Genomic DNA, 19375 nt, shown 5'->3' with positions numbered 1-19375 from the left:
CGCCGGGGCGGTGCCGCGGCGGAGCGTGCTGCCCGCGCCCTCCCCCGCCGTCTGGGGGCCGCTGCTCCGCCCCGCTCGCCCGCCTGGCCCGCGGCTGCCGGGAGCGACTCCATGCGCTCGGGCCGCCAGTGCGCAGCCGCGGCGGAGCCTCAGCCGGGGAGGAGGAAGCGGCGCGGCGTGAGGGGAAGGAGGCCGAGGCTGGCGGAGGTGGCGGCTCATGGCTCCGCGGGCGGGCGGATGAGGCGCGGGTGTGCGGGCCGCTAGCGCTCCCCGAGGCGGCAGCTCCGGCGGGCGGCTTGCAGCGGCCCGAGCTCTTGCAGCGGCTCCGGCTCCCGGCCGCCTCCCTGCGGGCTGGTGTTATGGCCCCTTGGGGGAGCGCAGAAGGCTCCCCGGCTTGGAGGTCAGCGCAGCTCCTGCTCCTCGTCGTCTCCTGCTGCGGTAGGTACCGGGGGAGTGACGCCACCCGTCCGCCTCCGTCTCCCGGGCCGGGAGGCGGCCGCCCGCCGCGGGGGACGGGGAACAAAGCGGCCTTTCTCCCGGCGGCGCGGCGGTCCCGGCCGGCGGCGGCGTCCCTCGGTTCGGCCCGGCCTGGCCCGGGCCCTGGCCCTGGCGCCTCCCCGGACCGCCGCTACCGCCTTGCCCGCCGCGGCCCTGCGGGTGTCCCCGTACTGTCCCTTCCCAGCCCCATCCTCCCGTCTGTGCTCGGCTGCCCCGGGACTGGCCTCGGGATTTTTTCCTGTCTGTAGGGGTGGGCGGAAATCTCCTCGGGGAAGTCCTTAAAACTGAGGCCGGGATCTGGCCCGGCTGCCCTCGGCTTTCTCTCTCGCAGATGTACGTTGCCGGGAACTCCGGAGTTGGCGTGGGGCGGCGCAAACAAGCCAACCCCAAATCCTCTGAGTCACGAATAATCGCTCTCTGTGGATAATGGGGATGCCTGGGAGATGTTCCACGTCCGGCCGGGCCCGGAGGGACGCGGGCTGGTGTTTGGGAGCAGGAGGCCCTCCCTGGTCGGGGGGCCGAGGGGCTGCGGGGCGGAAGGGAGGGCTGGTGGTGTGATGAGTTTGTGAGGTATCAGCACAGGCCTTGAAGCCCGTGCAGGGACCTTTCCTTCTGCTCAGCCTGCTTTCAGTTCATACCTGAGTGGCATTTCATTTATGTTTATAAACCCATATTTAAACAGACCTGCTAATGAAGAATACTTCTGTAAATGCGTTAGGGAACGTACCTGTGTTAGTTTTTATAGTATGTAAGTGGCCTAGTCCTACACAATAGATCAAAACACAGGTACTCAACAATGAGCATCATCACTTGTTTTCTCACAGAGTTGTGTGTCTTTTACGAACTCGAGTGTAGGTTGTGTCCATGGGCCCCTGATGCGAGAAGCAGCCTTTGGCACAGACCTGGGCGTGTGCCTTCCTCTGAGGAGGACAGCAGCGAGGACCCTGATTTAGCAGTTTCTGAAGTAGATGCCTTTGCTTTAAACACGTGATTGAGCATATGAAGTATTCTGGGTTTGTCTGTGCAGAGGGCTTTGTCCAGCCCATGCCTGTGCTGCAAAGATCCATGCAAACTCCTGAGTGTAAATGTGCCACGAAAATTTGTAAGATGTTTACACGAGTAGCAGTAAGGTAGGCTTCTTCAAATGGAACTACAGTTAAGCCAGTACCTGTAACTAAATAGTTACACTAGTGTAAGTTAATTTTTGAGGGGACCTACTTGCATGAAATAAGCAAGTTGCTGACCCATCTTTTACATCCACATAAAGTCAAGGAAAAGAGTTTTAATACCTATATAGGCTGTTAAAAATTTGATATATCAAAAGCTAAAGTGAAAGCATGACTGTAAAGGAGTTGGCCTATGGTAGAGCAGAAACTGGTAGGGAAAATCTCAAGTCTGGATATATTGAGCTGTCCTTGTGTTTGTATACTTAATGCATTTGAGAAATTTAACTTCTATGCAAAAGTTTTTAACAAACTGTATTTGTTTATTATGTGACAAGAGTTGAAGTGAAAAGTAAAAATTATAATTGTCGTGATATACCTCATCAGCCTGACTTCAGTAGATTGGCTCGGATTGTGATGCTGTAACTTAGACAGTATGGTCAGCATTTCCACTCTAAAACATTAAACCGCAAGCACAATCTTTAGTTAGAGAAAAAACACGCAGATAAAATTCTTGCTGAATAACATTTTTTGTAGACCTTTAATCAAGGCTTTTCAAAGTTCAACCAAGAATGAAGGCTCCGTAAGTTTCTTTTGCCTTGCTGAGAGACACATTGCCATCTGTTATTGCCACTGCTGGGAAGGAGAAGCTGCTTCTGATTTCAGTCAGTGTGCTGCCTCATCCTCATGAGGAATTAGTTTCTCCTAACAGTTTTTGTTACAGATCCCTGAAGTTCTGACCAGTTTCACTGCTCAAAGGAAAGGAACTTTCTCCTCCCTAGGCTAGAGTATCCAAAATGAAAGCAAACATTCTCTGTCTAGGGTAGTCTTATCTCAAGCTGTCATTTTGGTTACTCCTATTTGTTTCTTCAGGGAGAAGGAAGTGGGAGTGGGAACTGTTCCCTATTAAAGCATTTTACCTTCCTGTACCACTGCTTTTAGTTCTTCCAGGCTAAACTAATTTAATATCATCGTGAGTTTGATCCAGGCACTGCAGACAACAGAGCTCTGGACTGTGGTGTTGATCCTAAGCAGAGCCTTGTCGATGTCACTACGTTACTGCTTGTTAAGGCTTTGAATACAGTAGATGGTACTTAAGGTGAATGCACACTTGAAAAAGCAGTAGTGCATCACTTTGGTTGCCTTCCATTATGCAGTTGCACAGCTATAATATCTAGAATCTTCCACTAATTAAAAGATTAAAGTCACCAAGATTGATATGTGGGCATTGAGCTCTACAGAGAATGTTTCTCTGTTTCCTTGTAGTTAGTGAATTTTTCAAACCTTCCTTCTGATTGTGACTATAATTATAAAAATTTGAGAAGGAGGAATACTGATGAGTGGAATATTGGAATAGCACCGACTAACAAGAATTATAGCTTGGTGAGGTGTTGGGCAATGGTATTTGTTTTTAATATGTCTGGCCTTCTTGTTGGCTTGGGAGTTTTTTTATCCAAGAAATAATTGATTGGATGTGTCTATATAATCCTGGCATAGCTTTTACTGGGACAAATATGAAGACATTTCTGCATATCTCAAAGGCTCTAACAGTTATCTGAGTTTGAAATGGAACCGTATGTGGCACAAAGTTGTTTCTTTAGGGGGAAAATGTCATTTGAGAATTGGATCCTGTTCCTGAGGGCAACGTTTTTCAAACCAAAGTTTGATGATTGATCAACTGGAAATCAAATGAATCTTAATTGGTTTTTTTTATTAAAGCACAAGCTTAGATTAGAGAACTAAATTCCTAATGTTACCATTTTGTTTGATTTTTGTTTAACTCTTGGCAGGATGATGGTTTGTATCTTACTGTTCCTGTGATGTAGCATTTTCAGGACCAGTTTGGGAGGGACTGGTGTTAGAGAGCAGAGGCTGAGTTATGAAAAGTCTCTGAGGTGGTACAGTGTAAAAGCTAGGATATACCTTCCTTTGGAACAGAGTCTGGAAGTGTGGATACTTGCCTTCTTCAGATTTCTGGAAAGTCATATTTTTTTTTACAGTCTTAACTGTAGATATCACCTGATATATTAATTTGAATTTCTGTCCCACTGAACAGAAGACTACAGGGAACTTTTATAGTGTTCTGTACAGTTGGTAGTAGTCATTGCGGTAGTACTGCAGGTAAATTCCCCTGCTTCTGGCTTCACCAGATGTAAGGAGTATCAAAGGAAAATATTTACAGTAGTAGGATGGTGAGACTAAACCAGTTAAAAGGTAGAAGTGGGGGCAGATGGAGATCAGTCTTAATTCTCCTTATCTCCAGGATGGGTTTGGCTTCAGTGAGTATTTCTTGAAGCACCAGTGACTGAGAAACATTAGCAGAGGTCAGAAAATTACTATTCCCAAAAATTGTAGTTGAAACAATGTTGTATGTTACTACTGAGACTGCAATGCTATTGACATTATTCTGGCATGTTAAAGACAGACATATGATTCTTATATAAGTTTTGAAACACTTAGTTTTGGGCTAGAGTCATCCCAGGTTTTTGTGGTACAAATGTTGCTTGAAATTACGAGACTATATATATAATTCATTCTTCATTTAGTTTTAAGATAAGGGAGGTAAAATTCTCATAGAAGTTTACTGGTCAGGACCCAAATTTTACTTACATGTCAGTTTACCAGTGAGAGAGTGAGGAAGAATAAATAATTCTTCAAATTCATTCACCTCATTTGAAAGAATAGGCTGAATCATGTAAGCAAATAAAGTCTGCCAGCCAGTTTTTTAATTTTCTAAAGAAGTTGAACTATAAAGCCAGAACAGACTGTCCTAAAGGAATGGCTTGGCATAATAAATTATTGTACCTTAAACTCTTGAATGTCACTCTTCAGTGATACGTTTGTGATATACTGAACAGAAACATTTTGCTAAGCTGTAAATCGTATTATTGGCAAAACTGCTGCATTTAATTTATTAGAATGGTTTTGTAATCTTTGAAGTGAAAATGTCCTAATTCTAATACCATAGAAATTTATGTTGTCTAATAAGTTGTTCATATGTCAAGTTGTGCAAATAGTTCAGTGAAGTTCAGCTGGCTGTTCGGAGCCACAGTTAGGTCTGTAGTCAGAGTGTCGATGAGGTCGCATGGACAATATTTAAAGCAGTTTTCCTTCGAGGGGAGAAGAAAAACTCCACATTCTAGATGATTTCATAGCAAAAAGAGTTTGAAAATCTGATCTAAGGTAGTTGGTGTGATTGTTAGTATGCACTAAATGAGAACATTGTCAACTAGAGGAAGAGCAGAGGGGTACTTGTAACTGGAATTGGGACAGAAGCTGTCTGACTTCATTCCTGTCATCAGAGCAAAGCATATGATTGGCATGGCTTTTTTAGTTGTTTCTGTCATTGCTAGGAGAGGAAGAGCTCTGCTGGGTTAGTGTTCAAAGGGCTCTGCAAGTGAATCTGAGTCCTTCGCTTTAGTCACTCCTATTTTAGTATCAAATAGATGTAAAGTGTATGGGTATTATTTTCAACTAAGCTCTGAATATATTGTTTTGGCTTTGTCGTGGCTAAAATTTGCAGTTATGATCGGTTGTGGTTTGTTAAAAGGTCAAATTTTTAAACTTCAGTGTGTTAGGTACATCCCTCCACACGTCATTTATCTTTTAGCTCATGCCTCAGTTTTCCATGCTGTAGTATGAAAATGTTCATACTTGTAAGTATAGTTCATTCATTTCCTTACATTTTTAAAAAAAAATTAATGACTACTGTTTGTACTATATAAATAGTGTGGTTTTGCTTTCCTAGATGTCTCTGCGTTTTCCAGTTTGTGTTCCATTTATTGTCCCAAATAGTTAATTGTGTTAAATACTGGAGCAGCTGAGATCTCTAGCTAGGCATTGAGTGTGATTTGTCAACAACTATTTTTTTTGTTTTGTTTTGTTTTGTTTTTTTTTTTTGGGGGGGGTGTTGGTTTTCTTGGGGGTTTTGGTTTTTTTTTTGTTTTTGTTTTGTTTCATTGTTGTTTGTTTTCTTATATACATTTCAGAATTCCTAGGTGTAAAATTCTGCAGTACTGATTGTTACTGAGGTGTCAGCTGGTTGGCAAGATTCAGGCTGCTAAGTTTACTGAGTAAGAAAACACTGGGTACCGATGCATTTGATACTGTGGAAGTTGGTTGTATACCCGAGTTCCTGTGTTTATCCCCCAGTAGAAGTAAATGCTCCAAGTGATTTATAGCAGGCTATATAATAGCATACTCTGAAGAACTATGGTGTTCTGACTACATTGTTTTGTTTTCTACACTTTATTTTTTTTCCTGCAGTTGTTACTTGACTAATGCATGAAGGTTTACAGTTGCATTGAAATATGTAGTATTGATTCTTGTGAGTATCTAACTACTAAATTTAGCATAATTGACAGATCAGTGCAAATAATTTCAAAAGCACTATGCTAAATTGTGGTTCTGACTTGTTTCTCAGAACAGATGTTTTACATTTGGATATGCTATAACTTTTGCTACATTGTTAATGTGTCGATGATGTCTTAGCAAGGGAAGTGTATTCAGTAGCTATCTGCCAGATTTTTTTTTTTTTTTCCCCTGCTGTTACATTTGACACTCTGAATTTTAGGTTGTGAGGGAATTCCTGTATAACTTTCTCATCTGTTGTGCAAGGAACAACTTTCTGGAACTAGTCGGGGGTCGGAGGCAGGCGGGGGGAAGTCTAAAATCTCCCCCCCCCCCCAAATTATTTGTTACTGGATCAAAAGTAAGTTAGCAAGCAAGAGTAAAAGCCTCTCAAAATTTAAGAAAGCTTACAAGTAGAGTATATTTGGAAGGCAAAAAAAAAAAAGTCACACAAAAATGTCTGGTTTAGTAGCTTGAGTTGTCATAAGACTGTCTTTCTTTTCATTTAAGCATCTTGTGACTCGCCGGTACTTTCCTAGATACCTTTAGTTGGTTGTGGAATTTTTTGATGTGCAGGAAAGCTCAACTTGCTCACTCTTGGTGAACTATAAACTTTCCGTAAAGCAATGAAAGTGAACTAGTTGTGTTTCTCTGTAAGTGGAAAGTACACTTGAACTATGTATTAGGATGTGAGCTGCATGTTTTTACCCATCTGATTGTGTGTCTGTAATTCATGACTTTCCTTCCTTTAACCTCTGAGATGTTTCCTCCGCTAAGTGGAAGCCCCTGGGACTGACTCTGGGTAATCAGGGCAGACTTTAGAAGTCAGTTGCAGCCAGAAAACAGTAGAGTGATCCTCTAACAAGCAGTGTGAGCGCATTTTGGCGTGTGGTGGAAGTCTGTAATGAAGTTGCTTGTGTTTAAAAGTTAGGAAAAAATGACTTTGCTGGAGGCTTCTGTAACTTGGTTTTATTATTCCAGCTGTGTATGAACCTATTGGGAGACATAGATAGGTCCCTCTGAAAGTACAGATTATGAGAACAGCTCTTTCATTGAAAAAAACCCAGGATTTTGGTTTTTTCCTCTAATTTATACAGTGTTACTAGTAATAAGTTTGTTCTAGTGAATGGTATCTCTTAAAAATGTAGTGCTCTTACTCATTTAAGGAACTGCTGCTTTAGAAAGAACATTTTAGTAACTGAAGATGAACAGTTTAGAGCAGAAAATAGAAGTCTTGTTGATGCATCTTGTAGAGGGAAGACATGCATTTACAGTCATGTGCTCTGGCTTCTAGGTTTTAGCTGTATGTGAATTTTCATAAGACTTTGGTTAGCGCCTTTTTTCTAGACTTTACAAAGTGTATTAGAATACAGTGAATTAGTATGCTCTGATAGGGTGTTTTCCTCCTATGAAGTGGTATTTGGAGTATCTTAAGTAAAAGAAAGTAAAAGCTTCAATTACGGATATTGTAGTGACTGAGAGATCATGAATAGGTCACATGCAGTAAAAAAATCCATATATATGTGTTCCTTCTATTGCATAGTTTTAAGTGGAGCCTTTAACTCCCCCCTCCTTTTTCCCTGCACATAGAGCTAAATGGAGTCCTTTCTGAAGAAAGAGCAATTCTAGAGTCGTAATTAACGTGCTGTTTTATTCATAATATTCTTGTATTTACTTCAGTCTGCTCTTCATACTACTAAGCAATTACATTTTTCCATTTGTTCTATTCTAAAGAAGTGCTTAGAGAGAGCGCACAGGATTTAACTCAAAATGCGTGTCTAAACCGTATGGAAATGCATGTAACTAGGCTTGGGAGAGTACGTATCTATTTTTTTTTTTTTTTTCAACTGTTGATAATTTTTTTAAAGTATAGGGACAGAACATTTTTTTTCCTTTTCAAAATGTAAACATCAGTTTAAATGTTCTGAAAGAGATGCCTATTGTTGTCTGTCAGAAAAATAAATTATAAAATCATCAGTTACATGTCTCTTGATCACAATGACATGCAGCTGGAAGTTCTGTCTGGGGTGGATTTGGGTAGTTGGGTAATTAGTAGAAGTGGCTTCCCTTGTCAGAGCACCTTGCACTGCTCATATTTCCCATCTAAAGGTACTGAGAGAGCAATCAGTTCCACAGCTAAAGTTCAGCTTCTGTCTGTGGCTGAGATATTCATGAAGATTGGAGAGCTGGGACGGCAAGGCGGGGAAAGATTGTGATATCTCGGCTAAAGGTGGCAGAACTGTTCTTCAGTGTGGAAAGGGAAGCTAAGCTGTGTGGGAGAACAGCTGTTGTTCGAGAGGCTGTGCAAGTGGAAGGGAGGAAGGGAACCCTTTTATTTTAAGGGGTGTTACAGTGCCTGAGTGAGCATCTAATCAGTCTAAGAGGTTACTCTTATGAACTATCAGCAAGCAAGAAAGGCGGTTTGAGTGCAGGAGGAGCTCAGGAGTCACATGAGGTCTTACTCACAGGCCTTCCGAGTACTCTCAGGCGGGGTGATGTTACATTTCCGTAACATTTTACCTGTGCCTTAGAAAATAAGTGGATGAACAAACAGATATATTTGAGCATTTTGTGACTTGACGTATGCCTTTTGTCCATGTTTTGAAACATCCTCTCTTGTGACCCCACTCTGTGTTCCTCTTTCTGGCTGATAGTGGCATTTGGCAATTGTGAGCTTTTTAGCAGCTTTTCTGCTGGATGTGCCTGGGAGCTGCATGTTTCTAGACTGCAGTTACTACTGACCTCCCTGTTGCTGCTGATCCAGCTAACGCTGTTTCCAGGCCTGTTGCCTAGGTATTGTCTAGCTTGTCTCACTCAAATCCCTGATTTCAAGTTATCTTCCTGTCTGTCATCTGTGCACGCTGTAACAAAGCTTCAGTGGTATCACAGTTCTAATGTAAATAGCAAGCCGGTATTCCAAAGCTAAGTGATAATGTTACTGCTCTCTTGTTAACTCCACAATACCAGCTTTCTGTTTTTCTTCATCCATTGTGGAAATCTGGGGCAGTACTACCTGTAACAGCCCTTTTGCCTTTACACTGTAGATGTATAAGGCTTGGGAAAAGGACTATACATTTATCTTCTTGCCTTAGTGACGAACGGAGTCTGCTTTCCCTACTGTCTGTTAGAACCACACAGCTTGTGTGTGGTGCCTTTGGGGTCCATGAGGAGTCATCTTTGAATAAGAGATTCTGTGTTCTAAATGTGCAGATTAGGAGTAGTAGTGCTGCAAACTGTTCTATGCAGTGGCATCTCTGGGCGATGACTCCCTTGCAAGTCAGACCTGCCTCACCAGAGTGAAAAGTTAAGGTCACGGCTGGGGAGTTGAGAGACGCCCCCCCTCTCTACTCTCAACTAACACAAAGTTCTAGTAGTACTTGATAGTGACTTTTTGGAATTACTACAGCTGAATATTTCATAATACATCTGTCTTAAAATGTTAACTAAAAGCAGAAGCCAGGAAGATGTATGTGGGAATCAGCTGAGTATGTCTACGTTTGAATCTCTTTCACCAGTTTTCTTGAAGTGTCCCCAGTTTGTGGCTGTACAGAAGAGGTGGATATGAACTCTAGATAGCCATTTAGAGTGCTGGACATGAAAGAATTAGGCATAGAGTGCAATAGCTTTCAGAAATTACTAATGGCCAAAATAAAGCCAAATTTAATTTTTTAATCAAACATCTTGCTTGCTGACCATGCTGCACATATTTGGGAGACAATAAAGTACTCGAATCACCTAATTTGAAATAAGCATGCACAATTTCTCAGGCATGTGTGTGTTATTCAAGTAAAATGATCACATTAAACAGGTTTTTTTCAAGGGAGATCAGTGACTCTGATGGGAAAGAGATCTGAACTAGCTTTAAACTTGTGAGTTGTTGAACATAGTTTATAAATTATTGCTATGAATGTAAGGATCATGGTATTACATTCTTATTAAGCAGCTCCTTCATGCCTGTTCTAAAATATCATCTACTTTGATGTATTTTTGAAATGTCTGAAGATTTTTTAATTTTAGACATATAATCAGAGTTTGTGTTTTGCAGTTTATGGGGTTCCATTGTTCTGGGTCTACTTTTCTCCCTATATCTGGAAATCTATTAAACAGGAAGGACATGTACTTATGTGAGTGATATGCTTCATTACATAAAAGCAGATAAATAGAAATTCAAATGTGTAGGCACTGCGTCTGACATTGATCTTGTACTTGTCACCATGCTATGTCACATTTTTTGCTATTTTAAAATTCATGCCTCCCTTTAAAAAGGATGTAGGAGCAAGTGCTGAATTTTGTTAGCAGTTTGGCTTTTAATAGAGTGGAATGTCTGCCTGTACATGTAATTTTTTACCCTTTATTTTACAGCTGAATTAGTGCATTGAAGCCTAATCTACCCATTTTCCTCTTCAAGCTACATTACTTAAAAAGGAAACCTTTTGAGCCTTAGAACCTTTCTGTAGCAGTGTAGAGTGAAGCATCCCCTGTTGCAGCATGGTCATTATTATTTAAAAAAAAAAAAAAAATTACCAAGTACTGTATTCTTTAGTTAAACTTATCAAGAGATAGGATTTAGTTATTTGTGTGGGACAGGCTAAGAACTCCTGTCATTAATCTACAACTTTGTTTCTTAAGCCAAGACTAACTTTCTCTGTGCTTATGTCTCCTGTTAGTTTTGTTGATCGTTGCCTTAGCCCATCCTTAGTGAAGTTAGAATTGTGAATTAAGTCAATTACTATCTCAGTGGAAGTTGACAAAATCAAGGTAGATCTTTGATTTTCCAAAGTGCATTTGATTTTGTGTAAGTACTGCTAAGTCCTGTGGTTGTATTTGGAAGGGGGAGGGTGTGGAATTTTAATCTACGCTCAGCCTTGACTTTGCTATGTTTTGTTGTGATCAGTTTAAATTTTACTGCTGGCATCAATGATATCAAAGTCAAATCAAAATGAACTACTTTTAAAAATGTAGTAAAATTGTTACCTATAATTATAAGCAATGAAATTTAGCTTTAGATCTTAGGAACTTTCGGTGGTGTTTATTAATTCAAAATTATCTTTATAAAAAGGTAAAGGGGACAAAGGCCAACAGGAATGCCAGCTGTACCATCCCTTTTAGCTCCAGCAAGCAGTTACCTTCTGGGGACTGAACCAGTTAAAATACTTCAAGAGTGAAAACGTACATCTCTTGAGAAGTCATGTTGTCTTGGTACCCCAACACTGGTAGTGACTGAATCCATGTAAAAGTTGTCTTGTAATGTCAGTGCTGAGCCTCTCTGTGTCTGTAGATGATCCAGAAAGGAAAATAAAGTAAATAGTCAAGTGGATAACAATCAATGGCGAAGTATAAACAGTGTTAAGAATTTGCAAGTATTCTGTCTTCACAATATTTACTTTATTACAAATAAGGCTTACTCTTCAGTTTTGCAATCTATATCGGCTCGAAAGTACTTCCTAATTTTAGAAAGTAGTGTATGAATATACTATCAATAGAAGATGAGGAATGGAAAACTCAGATACCCTGAAATATTCCAGACTTCCTGTATACTTTTTTTTTTCCCCAGAACTGTACCTCTTGTAGTGATATCCTTTTCCTTTCTTTTTGAATAGCAAACACACAGTGAAACCAATGCCCTTAAACTGTGACTTATTATTATTCATTAGCCAGAGTTGCCAGTAAGGAATTGTAAGGGATGTAATCTGCTTTCATCAATGCACAAGTGTAACAATGCTTTTCATGCAAATTGAAAAGAAGCTACATCCAAAAGAATACAACTGCCTGTCAAGTTTGGTAAATGGTATTAACATAAAAACTAGTATCTTTTTCACATAGCTATTTTTCCAAAGCATTCTTCGTCCCTTTTTTTTCAAAAAAATAACTTTGTTTCATTCATACACACAGGTTGAATTTGAGTGTCCCAACAAATAGCTGCTGTTCTAGTTTTTTTCCCTAGTTGGCTGCTACTTCATATGTGGCATCTCTTTGTAAAAGAACACTTGTAGCAAGCGTGACTTCCTGACACTGAGCTTCCTTCTTAAAGATAGGTTTATACTAAAAGACTGCTATAAACTTTATTCTAAATTTACTGTGCATTACTGATATGACATGCTTGGAAACAAACCTTCAATTAGTATTTTTCTTTTAAAATATTGTTTGTATAGTTGCCTAAAAGCTCTTTAGTATTTGAAGGTTAAGTGTTAAGATAGACTAGTGACCCCTCACACTGACAGTATTCCTGTAAAGTGGTGGTGTTTGCAGAATAGAAGCTGAAGCACAGGAAATAAATAGCTATTCCATGGTTGTTCATGAATAGAAGTTACTCCACATTTCTGGTCCTGTGCTGATTTTGTGTGTGAGCGTGAAGTGAGGAGTATTGGTTTGGCTTAACTCAAGGCAGAGTCAGTGTGGGAAAAGGCACACTTTTTAAAGGGATGAGAGGCAACAGGAATGTGACTTACTGCTCTTCAGGGAAGCCTCAGTTCTCTGTGTAGGCAGACTAGTCTGTCCCTCAGAGGCAAGATAAAGGATGAAGAGTGGCCCTGAAGCGTTGAAATGCAAACAGAACCCTTTTGGGAAAGATGCAGTTGCTGAGTTTGTGTTGTGGAACTGGAAATAGGCTACTTTGAGAGCACTGTGTCGCTTCTGCTTTATTTAAAACTCCTGTCCTTGTCTGTTTTTACAGTATGACTGCCAACTAATTTCTCTCATCCCCCAAATGCCAGTCCTTTTCTGCTCCTAAGAAGCACAGTCCATTGTATCTTTCGGTTACTGTTTCTTATGGGAATGGGTGCAGACTGTTTGAAGGTTTAGTGATGATCTGCTGCTGCCACTTAAGAGCTCCTTCAGACTAGCTATCTTTTATTGTAAGCAAACAGGTAAAACATTTTTTTTCTTATGGGTTATTGTATCCTGTGTGGAATCTCTTACATTTAGTAACAAAAAAATTTTAGAGTGAAACTGTTACGTTGGAACACAAGTAGAAATGTGTATTTTTTTCTTGAAATTTTTATTAACTGGATTTTTGGGGCTGTTTTACCAAGTATGGTAGAAGTAGTCCAAAATACTTGGAAGTTGTGGAGAATGTACAGATGTGCACAACTGCTCTTATGCTGTATGATCCGTGAGAAACTAGGCTCAAGCTGATATTCAGGTCACCAGATAACAGTGAATATGCACAAACTAAACAGCTGAAGTGTCTTTTGGAGTATTTGATTGTGAACTGGGTGGACAAAGGGGTGGGCAGTGAATATGTAACTTGATCTTCAGTCATCTGATGTTTATCTGAATGATTCTTGGCAGGTATTTCCTTGGAGTTGAAACCAGTTTTAGTATAGTATTCCATATATTTAATAAGATTTTTTAGGAAACTGGAGTGCAGAAAAAAAGCAAGTAAATTGTTAAAACTGTTCTTAGGAAGGAAGTTAATGACTCATGTAAACCTGTGTAGTGAGAATTGTTTTGTTTGGGAAAGGAATAGATGAGAAGAGCTGGAAGAGTTTGTGTCAAGGCAGAAGTGGAGTTAAGGTTTACTAGGTATAGGGATAGCATACTGGAAGATGATGGTAAATATGAATGTCAGGGTAAATGGTGATAAGGATTTAGGAAATACCTGTTAGATCACATTCTCTTCTCCAAGGCGTTCATTCCTCTCATTATGTTTAAGCCTCTCTTCCTGTTTGTGCTTTGTTAATAGGATTTCTGTCCTAGCGAGAGCACATTTGTATGTGTGCACACACTCACTCACAGCTACCTGCTTTTCCGTCCCTGGGGGAGCTGGTGGTTTGGTGAGGTTTTTCAGCTTACTGTAGCGGGAGTATTTTCTTGGTGACCATCCCAGAACCTGGAGGGCCTGGGGAGCGTGTGCCTGTGTGAACCCCCTTTCCTAGTTCTGCTAGTGGGACTGGCATATGGGTAAGCCTGAGAACGGGGGTACTGGAAATCAGCAGCCTCACATTAGCCATATTAAAGCTGAGAGGGATGGTACAGTCACAAGTATGGCCGTGTTTCCGTGAAAGGAGGCAGCTTATTTCTTTGCCATTCGTCTCCACAGGGCTTTTTTTATGAAGATGGTAATGTTAGGTGGAAGCAAATGGGCCAATTCACACCTTTGTAAATGTGCCTATTTCAGGTGTGGAACTTCTTGGAAGTCTGTTTGCTCTTTTGAATTGCTGTGAACTTAGATCTAAAACATGAATGTTCAGAGTGCAGTGAGACACCAAAGTTGGATTTATTTGACCTGGAGAAAAACAAAATGCATATAATGAATTTTAAAGACATTTCCAGTTTCTTGCGAAGTGCGACAAATGAAATGATGGTTCTGCTGCACTGGGGTGCATGTATGTGGTGGACAGAGGGCCGGGGTGGGAGCATCTGTGTGTGTTTGAGAAGGAAAGCAGGACGTAGTTCAAATTCCGTGTTATGAGAGAGAGTGAGAGAAAGCTGAAGGATGCAGGACTTCACTTGCATGCTTAGAGCTACTGTAATGTAGTAGAACTTGGGATTTTGTGACTTCTACAATGTGAGACTTTTCTTACTGGCTCTATAGAGAGTAGGCATGGAGAGTGCATGCGAACAGCCTTTATTGTACACTATGGCATCTACAAGTCATTGTGATCTTTTAATTTCTGTAACAAGTACTCGCCTTGCAAAAAGCCCAAACCAGAATCCATATAGTAAATTAGTTGTGAGTCTAGCACATTTAAGGTTTTCCAGTAGTAATTTGTGTGTCTTGGGGAAAACATACACTTAAGTGTTTTGAAACAAACTTTGTCCTACCCTCTTTGAGTAAAGTTTCTCACACTATTGCTGTCTTGAAAGTGTGCTGTACTCTGCTGAACTGCAGCTGCCTGAACAGGCTGTCAAGTCAAATGCTTATTCCACTCTTCAGAAAGGATTTCTTTGCTTTATTTTGCAGTTGTGGCGTCATAGTACTATCCAACACTCTTGTTTCTAGTTCCTGATGGTAAAAGATAGTGTTTGTCTTTTTTATGACTGGGAGTCCCTGTGGCAAGAGACTCCAGTGCCCTGCAGTACTGTGCAATGTGAAAAGAAGGATTCTGGCTGTTCGATGTGCACTTCTTTTTGTCACATGTAAAGGTGGCAATGCTAACTATCTTTATATTGCAGTTACTGCTTTACAGCTGTTTTCACATAAGCGCTCCTGTCTCTATAGCTATCTCCAGCACAATTGTTAATTCAGACTTCTTCAAATGCTTCCTGAAGTTTCCACTTTGGGATGTGGACAAGCCTTCACCGTCAGTGTTCAGAATTTTGAACTTAGTTTTGAGTGATTTAAGGGAAAAAAGGAAGGTGAGGCACAATGAGGAGTGTTAGCACAGGATAGCTGTAGGTCAAAGTTCTGTTTCACTTGATTTTACTATCTTGTTGATCTGCAGTGATTCTTTAGTACTGATAGCTTTATCACTTATTAACATTAGTCAAGTTTATCTATTTTTTCCCTTTCTGCTTCCCACCACCTGGGTGGATCTGTCCACAGGAAATACAAAGCCATCGTATTTGCTTTCTTCAAACCCTCTTGACTGCTGTTGTTCCTATAAAGCACTGCCATCTGATTATGTTTTGGCACCTGGTGGGCTGGGATTTCCACTTAGGTATTGTACTTTTTTGTTGTCCTTTTCTTTACCTAATAAAAATGTAACCTACACAGTTTTTACAAAGCAGTAAGCGCTGTGGAGCAAGAGTTGTTTTTCTTGTTTCTGCAGTTCCTCACACAATGAAGTTATAATAAGTGCTTATTTGTGCTGTTAGGAAAAATGCATTAGTATATTACTGTTTTACAGATATCATGAGCCTCTAATCTGTTTCCAGTTTTATTTTGAAGACACTGTATTGTGTCTGAAATAAAAGGTGTTAAACTCTTCTACAGGTGTAGTCGTGCTAATGTGCGAGGTATGGCACCAGCATCATTCTTGCAGGACAAGAATCACAGGATTAATGGCAGATATCATGGAAGGGGAGAAAAAAAAACCCAAAAGATCTGCTTTCCAAAGAGAGGGAAAGAAATGCTAGTTTGGGTCTTAGATTTACACGTGTTTCTCTATTGTTTTTTATTTATATAAATACACATAGACTACTTCTAGACTTTTAAAAATATCCATGGGGCAACCTGAAGTTTCCTGTTTTAGAAAGAACAGCTTGAGTCAGTGCAGTAGCTGTAGCAGAGGTTTCTTGAAGTGTATGTAGGTCTTGCATAAAACACTGAAGAGAAAGTAAGTTTTACTGGATTATGAATTTTACTGAATATTTCTCTTATTTGTTTGCTTTGAAACAATTTTATTTGGTCAAAATAATGTAAAAGTAGCAAGGCTGCCACGTACAGAATTCTTACATGGTTACTGAGTGTACTCATGTAAGTGTATGTGCACACATGTTCGTATCAGGAGTATGCCTTGGCTATTTTAAGATCTGATTCTTAATTAAAGAAGTTATTAATCTGAGTAAAATCAGTTTCATATCTTGCAGGCAATCTGTCTTCTATTAATGTCTGTCTTTTTTAAATAGAAGTAATTCATGGTGCATTTTGAGGAATGCAGTATGTTATGACTGACAAGTTATAGCAAGTTCAGCTCTTATTCTTTGTAAGTCCTGAAGATATTTAATGAACAGCATAGTTTAGGCAAATATAGTAATTAATAGCCTTTGGTATTGTGGTGATTGAGATTTTGAAGCTGACAAATAACAGTAGACAGAGCTATGTGGATTGAATATCTTCTTAATAGTGAGAATGGAAGCATCTACATGTGGTTCCCTCAAAACTCAGTGACATCTCCATTTCTGTCTACTGTAACTAGAACAGATCAAATTACTGATAATAAATAAAGAAATTAATTTTGCACATGGGTGTTTGCATGATGTTAACAAAAAGCTTTGTTTTACAGATGTTGAAGGCACAGGCAAGAAGTGTGTTGCCTTAGTTCTTCCCTCCTTTGGCTGTGCTTTTCACTGTGTTGTTGCACTCCATATGAATGGTGGCGTGCTCGTTATGCTGTGCAAGGTTACTTCTACACTTTAATTAGTTCAGTGAAGCATTAATAAGGGACAGAGACTCTGTCTTGTGTTACTGGAAGATAGTTGAACAGGCAGCATGACGTTTTGTGTAGGTTCAGTTTCAGTCTGAATAGGTGCTAGGGGTCTAAAAACTCTGGTTGCCAGACTTTGCATAAACAAGTCTGCACAAGTATTTGCAAGGTCTGCGGTTTCTGTGAACTTTTTTTGTAAATTAAAGAAAACAAGCTTTCTTGAGAGCTCTGCAGTGCTTTTTAATTCTATCAGAAAGAAACCAAAACAAATTAAAGAGTATAAAAGGTTGTCAAAATCGAAGTTTTATTTCTAGTAATAAGCAGCAAGAAGGGAAGAAAACACAATTTTGTTTTTCAAATGAGAATTTTTCCTAGATGCAATAAACATGCTGTGCTTTTATGATTTTTATATTTTATGTATGTGCACAATGTGCATGTAAATACACTGCTGCTTCACCACCCTTTCCAGTAAGACTTGCATTCAATTCAGTTATGTCATTACAGTGAATGCAGCTGGGATGCTTTGCAGTTAATTCTAATTTAGTGTTGTTACCTTCTTGAAGGCAGAGTTGAAGCTCAGCGAGTATATACTCTTGGCTCCAGTATTCCCTAGTTTGCTCAGGCCAATGTTCCAGAAAGAATCTAGCAAATCTGTAAATTATGGTTAGATTTCTCAATCTCCTGCTTTTCCTTCTGTCAGAAGAAGTATGAAATTTCCTGTGATTTCTGCCTGGATTGTAACATTTTAGCCCATCTGTTGAATAAAGACTAAAATAGATCACATGATTTTATTTTATTAATCCAATGAGCTTTCTGGATTTTGAGACCATTATTCTCTGGATGTATCCTGGACGATGATTTCCCCCCCCACACCTGCTAACGTGACTAGTGTTTTTCTCTTCTGTTTGTTGGTCACATGAGATGTAGGCTCCATAATATAGGTGCAGCAGTGGAGCAGTGTTTTTCCTTTTCAGAAATCCTCGTGATTATCCCCCACCCCCCAATATCAAGTACTCCTACACTACTTAAGTCTCTTTTGGAGAAAAATCAGTTGTAAGTCTGAGTCATGCTGTCATCTGGAACTAGAAGCTTGGATGTTTTGAGGGTTCCTGGTAGGGACTCATGAGGTAATAGCAGATAATACTTTAATTTCTGCAAACTTATAATAGATTTCTGATGGCTGCTGTTATTACTTTATGAATAATGATTTTGTCTCTTCTGTTAGCACATTTTCAAGACTAAATGGAATAAAATCATTTGAAGAAAACAGGATAACCAGCAGTATTATATCTTAAGAATATGTGACCTGAAGCCTTACTTTTACCATCTAACTTCTGATAGAGGCCCGAAACCTTCTGGTTGGCTGTAGATGTTTGTTGGTTGGTTTTGTTTGTGGGTTTTTTTTTTCTTTTTTTTTTCCCCCCTAATACAATATACCAACTGTATATAGATTATTGCCTACTGCTATTTGTTTATCCAGTTATAAAAAATTAGGATGGAAATAAATCTAAACTTGCATGAAGCAAACCCAAAACTAGGTGTTTTACTGTAACAGTGATTTAAAGAAACTGTAGTAGATAAAAGTACGAAGCATGTGGAGAGTATGAATCAAATCTGAAATGCTCTTCCCCCTACTGTGTGAGCACTGAGCAGCCCACACATCGAAATTTTCCCCTAGTCTGGCACTTCTCAAATGTGAAATACTTTTAGTATCTGAAATGTAATTTCAGAAGAAAAGAATAGTTACTGCAGTTGAACATGTACAAAGGCTCTGAAGAGTCCTTTGTTAAAGTAATTGAGTTTTATTGTTTTAAACATAGCCATTTAAAATAGCTGGAAACTTTGGCTTTTTCTAAGTTTGTAACTAATACAGCAGTGGAATGTTTTCAAATAGGAGGGCAAATTGTTAGGTTTGCATTCATGATAGGATCTAATCTGTTAAGAATAGGCACCTAAACCTGATAAAGGAGACAGTTAATTTAAGGGTGGGTAGGCAGTATAGTCTCTCTTCCTCTCTGCCCCACTTCAGCTTCTAGTCTGTTCCTTTTTTCTTCTGATTTCCTTATCTTTTTTTTTTTTTTAAACTTACATGAGATTTCACTGTAATTTAGAAGACTGTATTCACTGTTTGAACTGTTTAATTGGTTTTAGTAATCTTTTTTCTACTCTGTCTAATCTGAAATGCTGCACTAGATTACCACCTGGGAACACATACGACTTGCAGACAGTGGCCAGTCAAGTAACTTCCTTTATAGCTGGCTGGGCAGAAGTATAGGGTTTGACATGAATAGAACTACTTATGTGCTTAAAATCAGGAATCTTGTTGAAGCTGAG

General features: G+C 39.8%; 1 protein-coding gene across 1 annotated transcript in view; it reads left to right on the top strand.

Annotated features, from left to right (window-relative positions):
• Nucleotides 1–217: 217 nt before the first annotated feature.
• LRP12 (LDL receptor related protein 12) overlaps nt 218–19375 on the top strand; it is a 55664-nt gene continuing 36506 nt past the window's right edge. Inside the window, exon 1 of the mRNA XM_086741154.1 lies at nt 218–438. Within this exon, the coding sequence (XP_086597280.1) occupies nt 360–438 (79 nt within the window). The 5' untranslated portion in view covers nt 218–359. The remainder of the gene's footprint in view (nt 439–19375) is intronic.

This window comes from Chlamydotis macqueenii, chromosome 2 (assembly GCF_036417535.1).
Source record: "Chlamydotis macqueenii isolate bChlMac1 chromosome 2, bChlMac1.mat, whole genome shotgun sequence".
Lineage (NCBI taxonomy): Eukaryota > Metazoa > Chordata > Aves > Otidiformes > Otididae > Chlamydotis > Chlamydotis macqueenii.
This window is presented reverse-complemented; position numbering and strand designations above follow the sequence as displayed.